This window comes from Protopterus annectens, chromosome 13.part0 (assembly GCF_019279795.1).
Source record: "Protopterus annectens isolate FY-2018-M chromosome 13.part0, PAN1.0, whole genome shotgun sequence".
NCBI classification, from domain to species: Eukaryota; Metazoa; Chordata; order Ceratodontiformes; family Protopteridae; genus Protopterus; species Protopterus annectens.
Window position 1 is genome coordinate 648372563 of NC_056747.1, and position 20755 is coordinate 648393317.

General features: G+C 38.6%; 1 protein-coding gene across 1 annotated transcript in view; it reads right to left on the reverse strand.

Moving 5' to 3' along the window:
• Positions 1–20755, reverse strand: part of ITGAE (integrin subunit alpha E) — a 1198231-nt gene that overhangs the window by 993954 nt on the left and 183522 nt on the right. The window contains exon 3 of the mRNA XM_044054873.1: positions 7457–7560. Coding sequence (XP_043910808.1) covers positions 7457–7560 — 104 coding nt within the window. The remainder of the gene's footprint in view (positions 1–7456; positions 7561–20755) is intronic.

Below are 20755 nucleotides of genomic sequence, written 5' to 3' on the forward strand. Positions count from 1 at the left end.
ATCATCTATAAGCCTGACTAGCTTGGTCTGAAAGGCTATGGAGCGCATCATCATGGATCTCATTAACAGAGACATTGGGAACCTCCAAACACTGGACCCTACCCAGTTCGGCTTTGTTAAGGGCAGATCATGCCTCCTAACCCTGGTGGACTTCTTTGAGACAGTTATCAAGGCTATAGATGAGGGAAAGGTGGTCCACACAGCCTACCTAGACCTTGCAAAGGCCTTCAACACCATTCCCCATTCTGGCATTATAGACAAGCTCACCAGCCTGAACATAAACCCCTACATCACGAGATGGGTTGCCAAATGGCTCACGGACAGAACCCACATGGTAAGAGTTGCAGGAGCTAGGACTGATTCTAAACCGGTTACAAGTGGTGTTCTCCAGGGCTCAGTACTAGGATCCCTCCTGTTCGGCATATACTTCTCAGAGGTACAGGCAAGCACAGGAGGTCTATGGCTGACCAAGTTCACAGACGACTGCAAACTAGGGGCTATAACTGACTCTCCGGCTGACAGAGACATCCTCCAAGAGGGTCTCACTGAGACAGATACCTGATGTCAAAACCATGGTCTCAAGCTAAATGCCAAAAAGTGCATAGTCATCCCCTTTGGAAAAAACAAAATACCCACAAACTACCACATAGGTGGTAGCCCCCTAAATACGGAAGATGTAATAAGGGATCTGGGGACCCAAGTAGATAGTAATCTCTCCTTTGATAATCACATTGCCAGAGTATTTAGAAAGTCCTTCTGTGTGGCCCACCTAATCACAAAAGGGTTTGCATCCAGATCAAAAGAGGTCATTGTGCCCCTCTATGCATCACTCATCAGACCCATCATAGAGTACAATGCCCCATTTGGGATGTACCTTACAAGACACCTGCAACAGCTGGAAAGACCACAGAAGTACCTCACCAAGAGGATCACTGGCCTCAAACAGATGCCCTATGCAGCTCAACTGAAGAAACTCCAGCTGTACTCAGTTGCATACCGCCTACTCAGAGGTGATCTATGCCTGACATACAAGGCCATGTCCAACCCAGAATTGATGGATATGCTCCACCTAAAGAAAACCATATCCCCTTGAGCCACACGCTCTAGGGATCTAAACCTCACCACAACAATAAATAGGACGTGCTGGAGGGATAGATTCCTGTCCCAGAGACTTCCCATGCTCTGGAACAAGATTCCACTCTACATTAGGCAGAGCTCCTCGCCAATACTCTTCAAGAGAAACCTTGACGAGTGGATGGGAAATAGAAATTTTACCCCGGGATCACTTCAATGGCTCTGCTGGACAGAGGCACAGGGAACTAATCTAAGGGTAAGGCGAAAGCCAACACACTTCCGGCTAGGCTTATAAATGCCTTCGAGCAGATAGCCTAGTTCCTACCTATGAACCTACAAAAGGAAGAAAAAAGTAATGTGCATAGCATGGGAAGCCCAAGATGGGGGGAGGGGTGATCAGGGGAAGATTGGAGGGTATGTGCGTGTGTGTGTGTGTGTGTGTGTGTGTGTGTGTGTGTGTGTGTGTGTGTGTGTGTGTGTGTGTGTTGGGTGGCTGAAACAGTAGGCCTAGGATGCCATTTCACCTAAGTCCAGACCTGCACATAGAATTCCTGCAATGTATCATTGGTGCAACTAAATTCCAGTAACTGTAAATATCCCTTTCTGAGATGGGCCAACGTAGTGTGGTACACATGCCTGTTGTAATTAAGAGCTACAGGTCAGTCATTTTGCAGCATGAACTAAAAGGTTGCTTATCAGTGGTATCAACGATAGGGTGATACGTAGACTGGAAGTGCCTATATAACTTGATATCTGCCGGGGGCCCCCAAAATGCTAGCACTGGCCCTGTGCACACCCCAAACAGACACCAACCTGGTTAATAACAGGAAGAATGATACTTGTCCTTAAGACTGAACCTGCAAGCTATACTAAAAACTACAGACCAATAACTTGCCTTCCGATGATGCATAAACTATACACTGGAACTGATGCCAACAGAGTTTATAGTCGTTTAGAAAAAAACTTACTCATAGCAAAAGAACAAAAGGGTAACAAAAGAAAGTCAAATGTAACAAAGGATCATTTGTTGTTAAATAAAGTGATAATGGAGAATTGTAATAAGAGGAAGAACCTAAGTGTGGCATGAATAGATTAAAAAAAAAACATTTAGCAGACTACCACATTCATGGATAAAGGAGTGCTTACAGATGCATAAGATACATCCTACATTGATCAATTACATTATAGTAACCATGAAACAGTGGCAAACCACTTGGTAGCTAAGCCATGATAAAGGATAAAGTATTATCCCAGGGATAAAAATTCAAAATGGGGATAGTCCAGGGTAACTCTGTCACCATTGCTCTTTTGTTTTGCCCTTAACCCATTAAGCTGTCTACTTAACAGATGCGCTCATGGTTACAGTTTGGCTCCCAGAAAACAACAAACTATAAATACTTCTCTTTTTTTGGATGATTTAAAACTGTATAGTTCATCAGATGAGGAGCTGAAAGCACAACTGGAAGTGTAAAAACTTTCTGAGATGATATAAGAATGTCATTTGTTCTTGATAAATGTGCAAAAGTAACATTTAAAAAAGGAAAGCTGCGACACAAAGAAAATATCAGTCTGGGATAGGAATGTGATATAAAGGAACTTGAGTAGGTGAGAGTGCATAAATATTTGAGAATTGATGAAGGATCGACAATAAAACATGAACAAATGTGAACAAAATTCAGTAAGGAATATTTTATATGACTGGAAACAGCCCTGACATCTAGGAACAAACTTCAAGCTATAAACCAATTTGCTCTTCTTGTTCTAACTTACAGGTTTAAGGTGATTAACTGGCCCCAAAAGGTATTAGATCAGTTGGACAGGAAAGCAAGAAAAATGCTTCATGTTCATCAAAGGATATATAAAAATTACTGTATACCAAGATTATATATTCCTCGTTCTGAAGGAGGTATGGGCTTCTTGAAATTGATTACATGTAAAGATCTGCAGTCGAGGACTTCATACATATCTGCTGACATCGTCAGATCCAAGCACAGTGAAAGTTTTGAAACATGAAGAGAATACTTTTAAGATGACTTTCCTGCTTAGTTTAGCAGAAGCATATAAGTGTCGAGCGGGAATGGAAACCAAACCAGAAGTAAACAAAAATCAGGCAGCAAATGAATGCCCCAAAAATCAAAAGAAAGAATCTAAGGAGAAGGATCAGATGAGAGGGCAAGAAATGTGGAAAAGGCATAAATATACTTGCAAGTACAGAAAACTCCTGCAACAACCTCACGTTGATCAGGATCTGATGCAAAAATGGTTAAAGAGAGGTGAATTTAAACCAGATGATGAAGGTTAATATTGGTGGCCCAGAATAGTGGACTATGTCCATCTTGGTTAACAATGTTCATTGAGCATGTGGGAGAAACATATAAATGCAGGTTCTGTAAGAACTACAAACATTTGCATATCTTTTTACTGGGTGTGATACACTACCGGCAGAGGGACTGTATACTGAAAGGCATAATAACGTGGCAAGACTGGGATTGTGCAAACATTACAATACTAATGTAGCTGAGAAGTATTGGAAACATGAGCCACAAAGCATTAAAGAGAATGATGATGTTTATATCACATGGGATCACACATTACCAACAGTTAAAAATACATGCGAGAAAACCAGATACAATAGTCCATAAAAAGAAGACAAAAGGAGCATTGATCATTGAAATTGCTACACCCAGTGATTATGGTGTTGTATGTACAGAGAGACACAAAGCCATAAAATACAAAGATTTGCAGGTAGAAACTTGAGCAATGTGGAAGAAGGATTCCCAGACAGTTCCAATAGTAGTCAGAGCAATGGGTCTCATTAAAAAAAAAATTACAGTGTTATTTAGATATGGTACTGATACATTTAACTCTGTATGAATTGCAGAAGGAGTCAGTTCTGGGCACATTGTGGGTGCTGTGAAAAGCAATTTTGGCTAACTTCAAAGACTGAAACATTAGTAATTTCATGAACTTTAATCATAGTTTGACTTAGGAATGGGGTCCATTCTTGTCATGGTATTAGAAACTCAAAAGACTTGGAGAAATTAAATGGAATAAAAGCACAGTGGTCGCTATGCAGGAAGTGCAGAAAGATCTTAGTTTCTTTCCTGTACTAGCAATGAGAGAAACAATGGCCACTTCCCAATGGTAGCAGATTTGTGTCGAAACACATTGCAAGTAGCACTTGACATGCATCCTTGAAAAGCAGGCAAATCCAGCAGTGCTACGTGCCACTGATAATTACCCACAGATGAATGGAGCGCTAGGGCTGTGATTGGGGTGTGAAAGACATACTGGCTTCAGGTATGTACCACATACAATCCACTTTCCATTCCATGTTTATACTACAGTCTCCCTAGTGGCTGAGGCTGATTAATACAGCTGTGGCCCCTCAAGGGTCACTGACCAACCAGTGCACTTGCAATGCACTTTATGTCATTTACATGATTTTACATTCAGTTACAAGCCTCATTGAACTGGTATTCATTACATAAAATGTGTGATTCAAATATATATATATACTGCTATGCTATGAACCCTGAAACTGCATGATAAAAACACCCTTGGCCATTATAGTGTTCAATGTACTACAGAAACTTGTGAAGAGCAAAGGAAGAGCACTGGAGTTAGCAAAATTGTCTCTGGAGAGAAAGGACAAAGCTGTGGCTGCTCTGGTAAGTATAAGTGGAACAGTGGCATAGGGGAGAACGTCTGATTAACATTACTACTGTTTTGATGTTATTGGAGAGAGGTTGCTCCTCATCTACCTGCTGGAGGGAAGTGATGGACACAGGTTGGTTAGTGATTCAGTTTGCAATACATTACCATAGTGCTTTAATGATTACAGAATGGTGTAATTTGTGCTTAGGCAAAGGACACGGGGGCTTTTATGATGGGGCATACTTGTGTAAGGACAGGTCATGTCAAGCACATCCAATCAGGTGGCACATTCGTCCTCTACCCATGCACATGCAATAGGCAATGTTGCATCCACAGAGCATGGAAACAGGGATTAGGAGAGGTGGGACAGTGATCATCACACCCATGCTTCCTGGTCATTGCCAGAGATGTGTGCCATAATGGCCATTACTCAGTGGATGTGCAGGACAGTCATCCAGATACAGACAGATACCACCACCACCATGGCAGAAATGAAGCCTGCGTGATGAGGTGCATGAGGGCTTTAAGTACATGGCCTACCACACAGGCACATTTGAAATACACTTGGCTACTTGCACTGCCTCTACATGCTAGGGTAGATGCTGTTATGTGGTTGCCACTCCTCTATCTCCACTGCTACCTCATCCACTCCAATCTACCAGTGCAGTGCCTATGAAAACACTTTGTGGACACCCATAGAGTTATGGAGTACACAGTGGGCAGGTGCAGACAGCAGAGAAGGAGTCCCATGTTTCACCATCACCCCTGACAGTGGGTATTGGTGATAGTACATCTCCTTAGAAGTGATGCAACTATGGCCAGGGATGTCCATAGTCTGCATCCTAGCTACCTAAGGCTTCAACACCTGTTTTACACACACACACACACACACACACACACACACACACACACACACACACACACACACACACACACACACACACACACACACAGTGCAACCACATCTGCAGCTGTGTCTCCTGGTACATATTCTGAACCTATGCACAGTACTGCAGGACACCAATCCCTTTTAGGAAGAACCATTCCCCTCCCTACACAGGATACACCACTTTCAAAAAATCCCTGGCCTTAAAACACAATCTCTTTCACATCATTAGAAAACCCCTACCTCAATGCTATGCTCATTGCTGATTAATATCACTGTGCTACTTGCCTCCAATGCATATGGCTACTGTGCCTTACCCCACATCTGTGCCTTACCCCACATCTGTGTTATAAAGTAGGTAGTGTTTAATGCACAGCATGGCCAGTCAATGCATGTAGAACATAGCCTGGGTGTAGTATACATGCATCACTTTTAATCTATGTTGTGTTACTGCCCACATAACTGCAGTCAACTATGCCCCTGTCATGCAGATGATAGTATTTTAGGTGTATTCATATCCTTCTCTCTGATAGAGAAGGCAATAGCATTTCCCATCATGGACACTGATTGTGTGAATGGCCTCTAACATATACTGCACAGCTAATACAGCTGTCACATGTAGCACTGTAATGTGATTACTCTCCCTAATACAGCTGTCACATGTAGCACTGTAATGTGATTGCTCTCCCTAATACAGCTGTCACATGTAGCACTGTAATGTGATTGCTCTCCCTAATACAGCTGTCACAGTAGCACTGTAATGTGATTGCTCTCCCTGTTTACCAAGAAATCTCTGCATACAAACTCATTGGTGGCTGTAACTGATCATTCAATTTTTATACATTTCTGAATTGCTCCATCATATTGTTTCCCCTTAGCTGTATTCACCTTGTGGCTCATTAGCATAATGTTACTCATTTCCATATAATTTTGCAGCTATTAGCATTTGATCCCAACCTCACAATTTTGCTTGCTTGGGCAATGACACTATGTGTCTTTGAATCGAACCGGCCCTACGTGCCACCACTCATCACAAATTTTGCCTATCACAATGCACTACTTGTTTCTGAATCCTGGCTAGAATTTTACTTGTGGTATAATTAACTAATAATGCTCTTTAATATGAAAAATATGAATAAATTATTATAAGTAAGTTCACTGATTACTTTATATAATATGAGACTATATCTTCAGTTCCAATTAAGTATTTTGATAAGATGAAAATTCTTAACTGAGGTCCTTTTGGGGAATAAAGGATTCTGTCTATTAGACGAGTAGTTATTTCATTCTCAGTTTTTATATTACACTCTGGCTGGGAAGGGAAATCGTATTTAAATTTAAAAAAGACCACACATAAATATTCTGATCAAAACAAGTGAGGGAAGTAATTCTTTAAGAATCAGAGAGTACAAATAGGGAAGCTCTATGGAAGAAAACTGAAATGTTACCATCAGTCAGCAGTGGAAAGGTAGGGAAGAGTAAGCCATTTTCTGCTAGCATATTTTGTTTGCCTTGGTAAAAAAAACAAATCAAATGGCACTTACTGATTAACGTCTCTGCCTATGAAAGCTACAATTAGCAAGCATAACTAATATTCATTTTTTATCATGTCTGCATCTTACATTTATATCATTCTGCCTGTGCAAAACTGAAGTAAAATATCTGCATACAGCATATTATTACTAATGCTAAATGACCAAGGATGAACTGCTTTACCAAACACTTAACAAGATTATTTTATACTACATTCTGGATATCAGTACCATGTAATTATGCAAAAGACTCTCCAGATCAAAAATGTTCACATATTTTATTGAACAGAAAATATTTCATCATTACCTTCCAGGTTAACTATGTTGCATTTTTTATCCCGAACAGTGCATTTGTGGATCTCTGGCATTAGTCGCTTATTTCTGATAGTCAGTGGAGCAGTTACCAAAACCCTAAAAAGAGTCATAAAATGGATGAGACATAATTTATAACGTGATCCCACAATCATTTGATAATAACGTGAAAATGTACTGCTGCATGTCTATAATTTTAAAGCACTTTGTTGTTTTCACAATAAGCAAACCCATAGTTACACTTAGCAAAGCTTTAGTTTAGAAATTATAATAAAAATTCCAATCACTATGAAAAAATTAGAGACACTTGTAACACAAGAATAGGGAAATTAAATAAAATAATGGCATAAAAAAAATCACTGAATGCATTTGTTTTATAGCTACAGTGCCCTACAATCCCACTTCTGACATAAAACATGTCACCCACTAATTAAAGGCAGTCTAGCCAACGATACATACAAACTAAAATATAATAAATTAAGCTTCTAGAACAACTAGAGATGAAATTCATAAACTGTATGTGTACTATGCAGGGTCCTGGCAATTCAGAAATATAGAACATTCTGCATTGTGATGTATGCATCATATGGAAATGAGTGAGTAAAGACATATAAATGAAGTAAAGTAACCAAAGGAAGTAGTGATAAGATGTAAATGATGGAATTAAAAAAGTTCTACAATTCTTAGCTGTATTAGCAGCAGCCTGTGTACCTGTCAATAAGACTGCATGTGAATCCCAGTACTGTAGGAGCTCTGCCACTAGGCCCAGCTCACGAACATTTTCACTGAATATTTTGTTATTGTACAATAACCCATGGTCACTACATCTGACCCCAATACTGCAGGAACTGTGCCACAAGGCCCAACTCCCAAAAGTTTTCACTGAGAATTTTGTCATTGTACAATGTAAGCAAATTTAACACGAAGAACCTTGCTGTGTATTAACTTCAACTAGCCAAATACATGTCTGCCCTGTGCTGGAAGGTGGCTGTAACACCCTTCCAAAGGAGTAGTCCTTGCACTGTAAGGACCACTTACTAAGCTGGCCACTGTCCTTTCTTTTGGCCAGTAGATTACACTGTAGATGCAAGTTAGTCTCCCTAGCTGTCAGGTTTCTGCATTCAGAAAATGAAAGAATTATACTTTGCCCATCTGTGTTAATTGCTTTGTATTAGTTATAAATTGAATGTTCTCTGTTATACTTGACCTGAGAGTGGAAAGCCTGGTAAGTTCCCTTACCCTACCCCCAATTCCCACCCTTCTTACCCCTGTTATAATACCTACTTCACATATCACTTGTGACTCTTATTTCCTAACACTCCCCAAACAATCTTACTAGTATCATACAAACACTCCTGTCTCTTTTTACTTAATTCCCAACTTCCATTTCATCTTATTGCACCAATCTCAATAACTTTTCTCCCTCTCATAGGGTCTTGCACTATATCCATTCACATTCACACCCCTTCCTAACAGCACCTGCCTGTTTTATATTGTATTTTCCACTTTTCCCAAATAATCCTTCACTTCTTCCTATTTTAACTACATCCTCATACTCTGTCATTTTAAACCCCTCTATTTCTTACTTTCCAGAGAAGATACCAGGACAACCTAACTCTCTTCCTTCATAGAAAATACTTCTTTCTTTCCTATTCTCTACCAGCTTTCAGACTCAGCCACCACTAAATATCCTACTGCCCTGCAATTTCTTGTTTCCTTCTTGAACCCTACTTCCCCACAATCTGCCATCAATAAAATACAGACCCCTTTACTTAATCAAGCTACTCCTCAGCTTATCCTCTATTCTTCGCCTCCTATTGGACCATATCTCATCCTACTATAACTCTGTAATAGCTCTCAACATCTCTCCAACTCTGTCCCAACCACCTATTCATACTTCTTCCCTACACTTGACACACATCGCACTAAACCTATTTAATGAGGCTTCTCATGTTTACCTTTAGAAGGTGGGTTTGGCATAATGGTTAAGGTTTTTACCTAATAAACACAAGGTATAGGGTATGATTCTAACCCCGGGTTACTGAGTAGACTTAAAATTGCACTTCAGGGTAATTAGCCAAGTATTCACATATGAACTCCAAATATAGACTGAGTAACTCCATTTCAACTCAATCCAAAATAAAATTAAGTGGAAAAATGCCTAACAAAAAAGAAGTATCAATAATTCCCCAATATACTAAAATCCTTCTAGGAGGAGACATTCACTCTAATTCTGGCTCCTATCACAATTCCCTTCTACACACTACTCTAACTCCACAATGGTCAACCTCCCCAAACCTTCTAATCTAACTTTTGCTGCCATAAACATTAGAAGCATAAGAGATAAAACTGTTGAACTACATGCATGGATTACCCAACAAAAGCCTGATATTCTTACTCTAACTGCAATTTGGCTTAAACCCAGCACCAACAAATCTGAAACTACACCTCCCAGCTATAATATCATTTGTAATAACCATATAAAGAGGAATGGTGGTGGTACTGTTTTAAGTTTCAAAATCCAAATAACCTTTTCTTGAGGCACAACATGACAATAAGAAGCTTGACCTTTTATTAAACACACTGAACTAAAGAACAAAAACAATAAAACATCCAGTAAGCGCTTTCACATTCTTTCGAATGCTTCATCAGACTGTTAAAAAAGCTAAGCCATTTCTACATTTAAACACCTTTGCTGTTACTTCATCAACCAATCATCATTGTTCCTTACTTGATGACATCAGTGCTTAATTGATTAAAAAAATTTTAATTAAAAAATTGCTGGCTGAAATTCATGTTCAAAACCTCTGTGATTCTTTATATAAAAACAAATATTTAATTTATAATAGATGCTTCAACCTCATACAGCTTAAAACATATATACATATCTCAAACTATATGTTCCACTATTTAAAAAAAAATGTGCTTATGTATAAATGTATACTATAAAAATATAAAATATATCAAATATATATGTTGTTTATTAATAGATTTGTGAGCCATCCTGTAAAACACTAGACTAATAGCTTATAAACAATGTTAATGCTTGTTGTCCCTTGCTATCAAGAACGGTTTCATGGACACCCTGTCATTCAAACCAGATAGTCTATCTGCTTGTAGCCTCATGATCCACCTTGTCTCTCTTTGTTCAGTGTAGTTTCTATGATCACCTAGCCTAATGTTCTTATATACAAACTCAATCACAGTAAATTTAAAACCATGTGTACTCCCTTCATTTATAACATGTCTAGCTAGGGCATTGCTGTCATCTTCCCTGTTTATAGCATAGAAATGTTCTCTAATTCTTTCTTGAAGGGTCCTATTTGTCTTTCCTACATAAAAATGACTACATTTTGTGCAGCCTGCTAGGTATATTAAATACTGTGACTTGCAGTCTGCATAAATTAAAAAATTATATGGTCTTCCACTGTCAGGATGGACAAAACTATTGCTATTAGACATGTAACTGCACTGGTTACATGTCCTACAAGCATAGGTCCCTTTTCTATCAGATGTTAACACCAATTTATTATTTCTCTCATAACATAATAGTCGTTTGAGTGATTTTGTATTCTTGTAAGTAAATCTAGGTTTATCACCCACAAGTTGCTGTATATCATCATCTATTATGAGAATATTCCAATTTCTGTGGAAGATCCCCCTGATCTTCTTCTTCTTATTTGTATACAGTATTACTGGCTGTTGAGGCCTGAACAAGCTCTTCTTTCATTTTGATGATCTATCTGTCTACCTCTGTATATGTAGGGTTTTCCACTTACTCTCCTATCTACAACCTCTTCCTGATGCAAACTCCTTCTTTCTTCTGACGTATACCCTCTCTCTTTGAATTCATTAGATAAGGTCTCTATGGTTCCCTGAAACCTAGTCTCATCTGTGGTGAGTCTAGAGACCCTAAGTGCTTGACCCTTTACTATATTGCAATAGATATGTGGGGGGTGCATACTAGTGCGATGTAGCAAATAATTTCTTCTACATTCTTTTCTGAATAACTGTGTTTGTACAGTGTTGCCTTCTTTCAGTAGTATGACATCCAAAAATTAAATTTCGTGTAGTGACCATTTCCCTGTGAAAGACAGGAAACTTGTGGTTCCATTTATATATTGAATGAACTCTTTTAGTGTCTGCTCATCACCTTTCCATATTAAATAAACATCATCAACAAACCTTTTATATAATAATATATTCTTCTCATAATATGGACTACGTATAATATAGGTGTATTCCCAGTATGCCATAACTATGTTTGCGTATGAATTCGCACAAGGAGTGCCCATTGCCACTCCTTTCTTTTGGATAAAATATTGATTTTCATACACAAACATTATTTTTTAAAACCAAATCCATTAGTAAAGCACATCTTATTATTCATTCTCTTGGCATAACTTTCTCAATCAAGAACAGCCTCATGTAGTCCACCCCTGTATCACTAGGAATAGATGCAAATTATGAAGTTACATCCAAAGTCACCATGTATTCTGTCTCTATATCACTAGGTATATAGCCTGTAAGGCTTTCCAGAAATTGTTGTGTCCCTTACTACTGTAGGAGTTTGTTCCACTATGCTTCTTAGTTGTTTCTCCAAATATATAGATATTGTTTCTGTTAACCATCCCTTGCTCGAAACTATAGGTCTCAAGGGTGGACTTTCAAATGTTCTTATGGACTTTAGGTAATCCCCTAAAAGTTGGTATAGTTGGTTTCTCTATTAAAAAATATTTATAAAGATCTGAATCTATCACTGCACATAACAACAAGTCATATTGTTCATCATGTACTCCATTAATAACTTTGTTAAGCTTCACACCATCAATATTCGTGTATGTCTCACTATCATTCAAAAGAATCTGAATCTTGGATTTATACATCTCAGTATCTAATACTACTACTGCACCCCCTTTGTCAGCATTTCTAATAACAATCCCCTTGTTTTCCTGTAAATTCTTTAAGGCTTGTTGTTCATCGCTATTCAGATTATAAAAATCACGTTTAACTTTAGCTTCTTTATTATCATATAACTTCAATAGGTCTCTCTCACATGCTTTCTCAAATGACTCTTATAAAGGGTGCATCTGAGGAATAAAAGTTGATGGCTTCTTGAAAATTCTGTTAACATTCTCACATATGTTGTCTCCATATAACATTTTAAGATTTATATTTCTAGTAAACATTTTTAAATCAATTACCATATCAGTAAAGTCAACATCTTTTGCTGGAATAAAAGATAAGCCTCTGTTTAAAATGCTTCTTTCTGATGATGTTAAATGATAACTAGAAATGTTAAAAACTAAGTCTGACTTACAGGTTTCAGCACTTTTTTCTGAAACTCCAGTCTCTCTTCAGGAAATTTGCGTTTCTTGGATCCCTGTAACGGTGACCATGGCGTTTTCGTGTTCAGTCATATGGGTAAGGGAAAAGAGGAAAAAAAACCCTCTGTAGAAGTAGTAGGAGATGCACTAACAACATTTGTTTCTTTCCTGTATACATCTTGATTCAGAATTCTTATATTACTCATTCCCGCTAAAGCTGGCGGTTCTCTTTTTATATCCACCGCATCGTTGTTACATGTGGTATTATTGTTCGTCATCACTTCCTTCCTGGTGGGCGTCTCTACTCCCTTCTTGTTCGATATATCGGGCTCCCTGATTGGTTGAGCTATGGGAATTGATGCGTCTCTTCCATCTACGGATTGGTGGGCCATCTGTTGCTGATTATTGCCTCTCCCTCTCATTGGTTCGCGAGGCCAAGCAAACACATTCCCCCTCTGGAAATCGAGGAAGTCCCTTTCAAGTTTCTTTTGCTTTCCCTGCATCAATTTATTCTCAAGTAATGAGACATTAGCACTAGCACTTGCCAAAAAATCACTCATCTCTCCCTGTGTCATAAAACCAGCCAATTCTTCACGTAATCTAGTAAGTTCAAACATTACGTCTTTTTCTATTGACATGTACTGCCCTGCTAGTAATTTCATACAGCCACAGCTGGTCTCAAGGTTGAGTTGTTGCCATTTACTAAGTAGTTCAGGGTAAGTGTTGCCGAAATTCGGCATCTTAAGTATACGTAAACCACGTGGAACTACTTTAAAATGAATGCAGGCTTCCATATGCCTACGTTGACATTGTGTATATTTCAGTTTCTCTAGAGTTTGTTCTATTTTCCTCGTTAGTTGGATAACATTAATATTTCTGTCAATATTGCTGGTTCCCCTCTCATTACTTGTTAAATCAATCCTTGATAATTTCAGTAAAGGATTGCTGTCAGCTAATAACAGTTTCTTAAACAAAGTTTCATTGGTATTAGTCACAGTGTCATTAAAAGAAAAAGCTGAATTCACCATGTCCTTTTCACTGGTCACTTCCGCCATGTCCCTTGCTTCAATGATAAAAATGGAGTTAAGCAAAACGAATCAACCACAAAGGGTAAAGTGCCTCAAGCAAAATATAATTTCAAAATCCAAATAACCTTTTCTTGAGGCACAACACGACAATAAGAAACTTGACCTTTTATTAAACACACTGAACTAAAGAACAAAAACAATAAAACATCCAGTAAGCGCTTTCATATTCTCTAGAATGCTTCATCAGACTGTTAAAAAAGCTAAGCCATTTCTACATTTAAATACCTTTGCTGTTACTTCATCAACCAATCATTATTGTTCCTTACTTGATGACATCAGTGCTTAATTGATTAACAAATTTTAACTAAAAAAATTGCTGGCTGAAATTCATGTTCAAAACCATTGTGATTCTTTATATAAAAACAAATATTTAATTTATAATAAATGCTTCGACCTCATACAGCTTAAAAACATATATACATATCTCAAACTATATGTTCCACTATGTATCCCCCACACATGGCTTCCTTCCTTTCCATAGCACTAACACTGCACTTCTAATCTATATAGATGCTGTCAATAAAGCTAGACCACTGAAACATGGCTTTGTAACTCAACTCATGCTCAGCCCCCTAAAAAACAAACTACCACTTTTTTCTCCAAAAAACTCTCTCATGAAAAAACTAAATTTAAAGTTTTTTCTCGATAATACAACTACTGAAGTCATTTCTCATAGCAAATTAATATCCACTTTCATCTCTAATAATCTTAAATTTGACCTACATATACAAAATTGCATTAAAAAATCATTGAAAACTAGGGCTGCTTTACAGATCCAAAACTTTTTCACCAACGCATAAAATATACCATAAAGCTGTCTCCTTTGAAATCAAAATCAATTCCATAATTCTATTAAAACAATAACAGTAACTACTCCATAGCAAATTACCTGTTATTAAGTGATGGTTTGTCAAAATTCAATACCCCTCCTAACCCTGAGAACACAAGAGCCTATGCTGAATTGCTCTCAGAAACTCTATGCGACCATTAACTTGGCTGTACAGAGGCAGCTATACCTACCAGAAGTAAGCCTAGAATTAACCCCAAAAACAAACTGTCCTGGTGGCATCCCAAATTAAACATGCTATACCAAAAAAAAAAACAATTACGGCAAAAATCAGGAAGAGAATTTCCATAAAGATAAAAACTCTTTCATCAAACTAAATAGGCAGTTAAGAGGGCTAATTAGGTCAAGCAAAGCCAACTTTGAGGTTTTGATATCTTCCCAGGTGAAAGATAACCGTAAGGCCTTCTACAGCTATGTCAGAAACCTCAAGGGCAGCGCACAGAAATGTGTTGAACTGGTGGGTAATTGTTCCACATTCACCAAGCCTGGAGATATAGAGAACATGTTAGCGAACAAATTCATTTCCAACTTTACCCTCCTCAATCCCAACTAACCCCCATAATACCCTCAAACATAACCCCTACAACCATAACTAGGGAACATGTACTGGCTGCACTCACTAAAGCTAAGAACATGGCCTCAATGGGCCCCAATAACATTCCAGGATGCCTCCAGAACAGTTTAAAATATGACTTCTCAGGACCCCTGGAGTCAACATTTAACTATAGTCTTTAAACAGGCTTTGTGCTACGTGAATGGAGGATTGTGATGGTCATCACCCTTCAAAATGGAGGACTTTCAACAAATCCTGGAAACTACAAACCTATTAGTCTGACTAGTCTTATCTGCAAAGTCATAGAAAGAATTATCACAAAAATTATCAACAAGGACATAGGAGACCTCCATTCACTGTATCCATCCCAGTTTGTCTTTGTCAAAGGAATGTCATGCTTACTGAATCTTGTAGATTTCTTTGAAAAGGTCACTAAGCCAATGGATAAAGGGAAAATGGTGCATACTGCCTACCTAGATCTAGCTAAGGCCTTTGATACAATACGCCACCCAGGAACTGTCAATAAACTTACAGAACAAGGTATAAACCCCTTTATAACATGTTGTATAAGGTCCAGGAAGTTAGAATCAGTCAGGCCACCTCCACAAAGAGGTTAGTCTTCAGTGGAGCCCTCCAGGGCTATGTGCAAGGCCCAAGTCTCATTAGCATCTACCTCTCAGATGTCAAAGCCAATGTCAAAGGCCTCTGGCTGACCAAGTTCGGAGGTGATTGCAGTCTGGGAGCACTAACTGAATCCCCCCAAGATGAGAACACCTTTCATCAAAATCTAATGCAGACAAACATTTGATGCCAAAGTCATGGCTTAAAACTCAATGCCAAAAAATGCATTGTATTACCTTTTGGGTAGTCTGCCACCCTGATTAACTATGTCATCAATAAAACACCCTTAAAAGTTGATTCACTAGTCAGGGATCTGGGAGATCATGTAGATAGTAACCTAGTCTTTGACCAACATGTGCCCAAGGTAGTAAGAAAATTCTTCTGTGTTGCTTGACTTATAAGCAAGAGCATGGTATCTAGGTCCAGATCATATCACTGTACTTGGCCCTCATTAGGCCCATCAGAGTATAATGCCTCCTTTGGTATGTACCTGACCAGATACATGCAGCAACTAGAACATCCACAAAGGTTCCTGACAAAAGAATACAGGGAGTAAACACAATGTCTGGCACTGATCACCTCAAAGCCCTATCTCTTTACTTGGTATCATTCCGACTTCTGAGAAGTGATCTTTGCCTGGCATACAAGGCATCCCTGTTCTAATTAATCTTATAGGGTCATAGGTTGGTACTAGGCTATCAGCCCTAGGGCCTATACAAGCCTAGCCATAACAATTCCTTGGCTATTTCTTCCCACAGTATTTACTTCCCTGGATCCCTGTCTAGCAGGGCGACTGACATGAACCCCAGGGTGAATTTCCTTTCTCCCATCCAATCATCAAGGTTCTTTTTGAAAAGGCCCAAAGAGGCGCTCTGCTTGACATGTATGGGCAGTCCATTCCAGAGTCTGGGGAGTCTCTGGGTCAGAAACCTATCCCTCCAGCATGTTTTGTTCATTGTGATAACAAGGTTTAGATCCCTGGAGCGTGTGTCTCCGAGAGATTGGGATTTCTTTAAGTGTAGCATGTCCAACAGCTCTGGGTTTGACATGGCCTTGTATGTTAAGCAGAGATTGCCTCTGAGTAGACAATATGCGACAGAGTATAGCTGGAGTTTTTTAGACAGTCAGCATAGGGCATCTGCTTTAGGCCTGTGATTCTTTTAGTGAGGTATTTCTGCGGCCTTTCCAGTTGTTGCAGATGTCTTGAGAGGTATATACCAAATGGGGCATATTCTATAATGGGTCTAATGAGGGATGAGTACAGGGGAAAAATGACCTCATTTTTTTTTTTTGCACATCTGCAAAAAAAAAAGATGGCATCACAGCATCAGAACTACTAGATTAAAAGATCTTAGTTTCCCTTGCAACATAAATAAAACATGTTGGAGAGAAAGATATGTTTATCAAAGAATTTCCATTCTAAGCAGATTTCATGTCTATTCCTATTTAAGCACAACTTGGAACAATGAATGGGTAATTGGAAATTCACCCTGATCTGGCTCCTATGTCTCTGATGGACATGGGCAGTCAGTAAATCACCCCCTATAAATCAAATATACATCAAAATTGTGGGTCACATTTGGGTTGCACGGCTAGGCTTTTAAGGGCCCTTGTGGTCGTTCACCTAGTATACACCTATGAACTGAAACTACAGTTACCACTACTTATCCCCTCCCCAGACCTCTTTATGGTGCTCCCATCCTTCCTAACCTCATGCCATCACAAAAGTCAAAGCTTGAATGATGCTATAACAAAGTTGCTGTATTTGCAGCAAATACCGCTTTCAGAACCCACCACTGTTATAGCACTAAAAAGCCTAAACTGGTTAGAACTACTCCATCAACTAACATATAGACAACTTCTTACCACCTATAAAATTATCCAGCATCCACCTGCTTGTCCAGCACTAAATACCATTCTACACAACTATGATCCCAGTCGGTCATTACAATCCAGTGACCAAAAACTCCTGACTGTCCACAAACCTATCAAGGCTGCAGGATATTGTCTATACTTGTACCATGTTGCTATGGTCTGTAACTCCTTACCTGTATCCATCTGGTCTATACCCTCCTTCATGTCCTTTAAAATAATTTTGAAAAAGTTCCTAGCCCAAATCTGTCTCTGTTCTAGCTTAACACCAGGATAAACCATATCCTTAAATGTGAGCAAATGCCTATTCATACCTTACACCTCCTCACTCTCCCTTCTTCACTCACTTTCTTACTTCTTTCAATTTCTTTCCCATGGCTTTCTCTCTAAATATACCATAAGCCTGCTTTTCTCTCACTTCATATTGCAGTTCCTGCTTGTATTATACTAACTTACCTTTAATTTCTCTATAAACTGGCTAAAAATTTTCTTCTGCTGAAAATGGTCTCCTACCCAGTTGGACTTTCCCAGTAATCAAAAGTCAATAAATAAATAAACAAACATGCAATGCACAGAAAATTTTATGTAAAAAAATTACTTTATGTTGGAAAATATTAGAACTGACATCAGTTTGGGATCAACAGCGCTTTTTATTCTGGACATACAATGCAACAGCAATACAAGTTCAGGCTGCAATTTATCTATTTACCTACAATGACAAATAAATAATTGACCATTTCCATTTGGACTGTAGCATAAGAAATAATCTGTAGGCAAGTATTACCCACATGCTAAATCTTGGAGAATGTGTGGTATTCCCACCTCTGTGGGGAACAAGGTATGTATAAGCCCTTATCACTGACATCCTAGCTATTGGGACCTTTTAGTTATGAACTCATAAAGCACTAGGTAAACTGCAGACCCTAGTTTCACAAATATTTAACATGTTTCTCAACAGTATGCTTCCCCAAGTGCAAGAGCATATCTCTTTCCCCAGGAGAACAGAGCAGACAGCAACCACTACGCCTTCATGAAATAGTGGGTGCCACAGATTGCACATGTATCTTATTCAAGCCTATAGCACATTTTGTATACTTCCAGTTAACACTCATAGCTTCTTATGGCATACAAACCCTTTTTTGGGCCTGGGTTCTTTAACTGTGAGACTAACCATCTAATAACAGGCAGCATTAGAAAGGGCAAGAATGTCCTGTAGTAGAGTAATTAACCACTGTTTGCCACTTATTATTCATATTTTCATATTTATACTTATATTTTTTATATAAAAGAGTATGATGTGAAATGCTATGGTGGAAGACAGGAAAATTTATGTCAGTATCAATGTAATCAGATTGTACTAGAGATACTGCTAATTGCCTGCTAGTAATTATGAACATAAGCAATATTTCCATATGTACTTAATACTTCAAAAGCCAAGTAACTTTCAAATTATGGCATTATATTAGATGAAACATTAGATGTTGTTGAAGAAAACTGCCATTGATGTTTGCAGTGTAAGTTGCCCATATTGAAAGATATTCCGTGCTATTTATATCTAAACACGAGAAAAGGTGTTGACCCCTGAGAGAGTGCAGCCTGTCCTGGAGGGAAGGGATAAATAATTGAAATGCTTACCACTCTTTTGGGTGAATGAACAACCTCCTTTGTGGATCTGGTTGTGGCACGGCTTCCTAGTTCGCTGAAGGGATTAGAAGCTTGGGTTCCTTGTGGTGTCACTGTGGTTGGCTCTTGTAAGAGCCGTTTATCTCCGATGTTCGCCATGTTCCTTTTGTTTCAAGGTGTTTAATGCCCTTTGGATTTTGTTTTATATAGCCCTGAGAAGGGCTGATGTTAGCTCTGACAAGAGATGTTGTCTTGCTCGGTTTGCAGTGGTCTTTTGAAAAGTATTGGCTGTGTAAGCCAAGCTGTCACCTGGCTCCTTTTGTTGTGAGAAGCCAGGGGTCTTAGGAGCTCTGCTGTGGAGTGTTCAGGGGAGCTCTAATAAGAGCTTTTGTGCCCGTGCTTCTTTGGGCCACTGTTGGATTCCAGGGAGCTCTGATAAGAGCTGTTGTGGCCATGTGGGGCCTGGGGATTGTCCCTTGTTTATTGCTGGTCGGAGAGCTCTGATAAGAGCTGGTGTGCCGTTTTTGGGTTCGTGGGGCTTTCCTGTTGAAAGTAGCAGTTTGCCCTGTTCAAGGCTGTGCTGAAATCAGATTGTTCCTTTGTTTTAAGATATAGCCCTTAAAAGGACTTTTTGTGTGTGTTCTCCAAGCACTGGTCAGAATGACCTGAAAGCTGGTGGTGTGTGGGTTTGTGTGCATAAAACATAATATGAAAGGTAATAGTGTTAATCATTAAAGTAACAACAGATAATGTCTCATTGAATGGCTATGTAATTGAAGACGAAATCCCAAAGTCAAAGCTAGCTAGATATAATATTAACAAGATTTATATATGAAATGGTTACACATCCAGAAAATAACCTTTATGCCACCTCTAGGCTAGCTTGATACATGACATATCAAAATCCCAGGATCAGGTTCCAACGAAAGGTGGAATCTATATAAATCCCCAACCAAACAATTGTTGGGTGTGCTGCATTGTATATAAAAAAATAATATGGTACCTTGGTCTGTTATAAAGCCACACCATTTACATACAAATTTTCATGAAGAAACAGTAAATAACGAAGCACACAAACTTCTTCCCCTTTTAACAGCTAAACTATTCACTCAAACAACCATACCAACAGTGGTCAATAATTTGTACCAAAAAATGAAAACATGTATGTGTGTATAGAAGCTTAACAGAACCAAAATTAGCTAAATTCAAAAGTAAACTGTGAAATACATAATAATACATGAATCGTATATCAAGAAAATGGCTTTTGTGCCATCTACAGGTTAGTTTCATACATAGCATGTATAAATCCCAGAAACAAGTTTCAATGGAAAATGGAGTCCATATAAACCACCACAAAATTTGT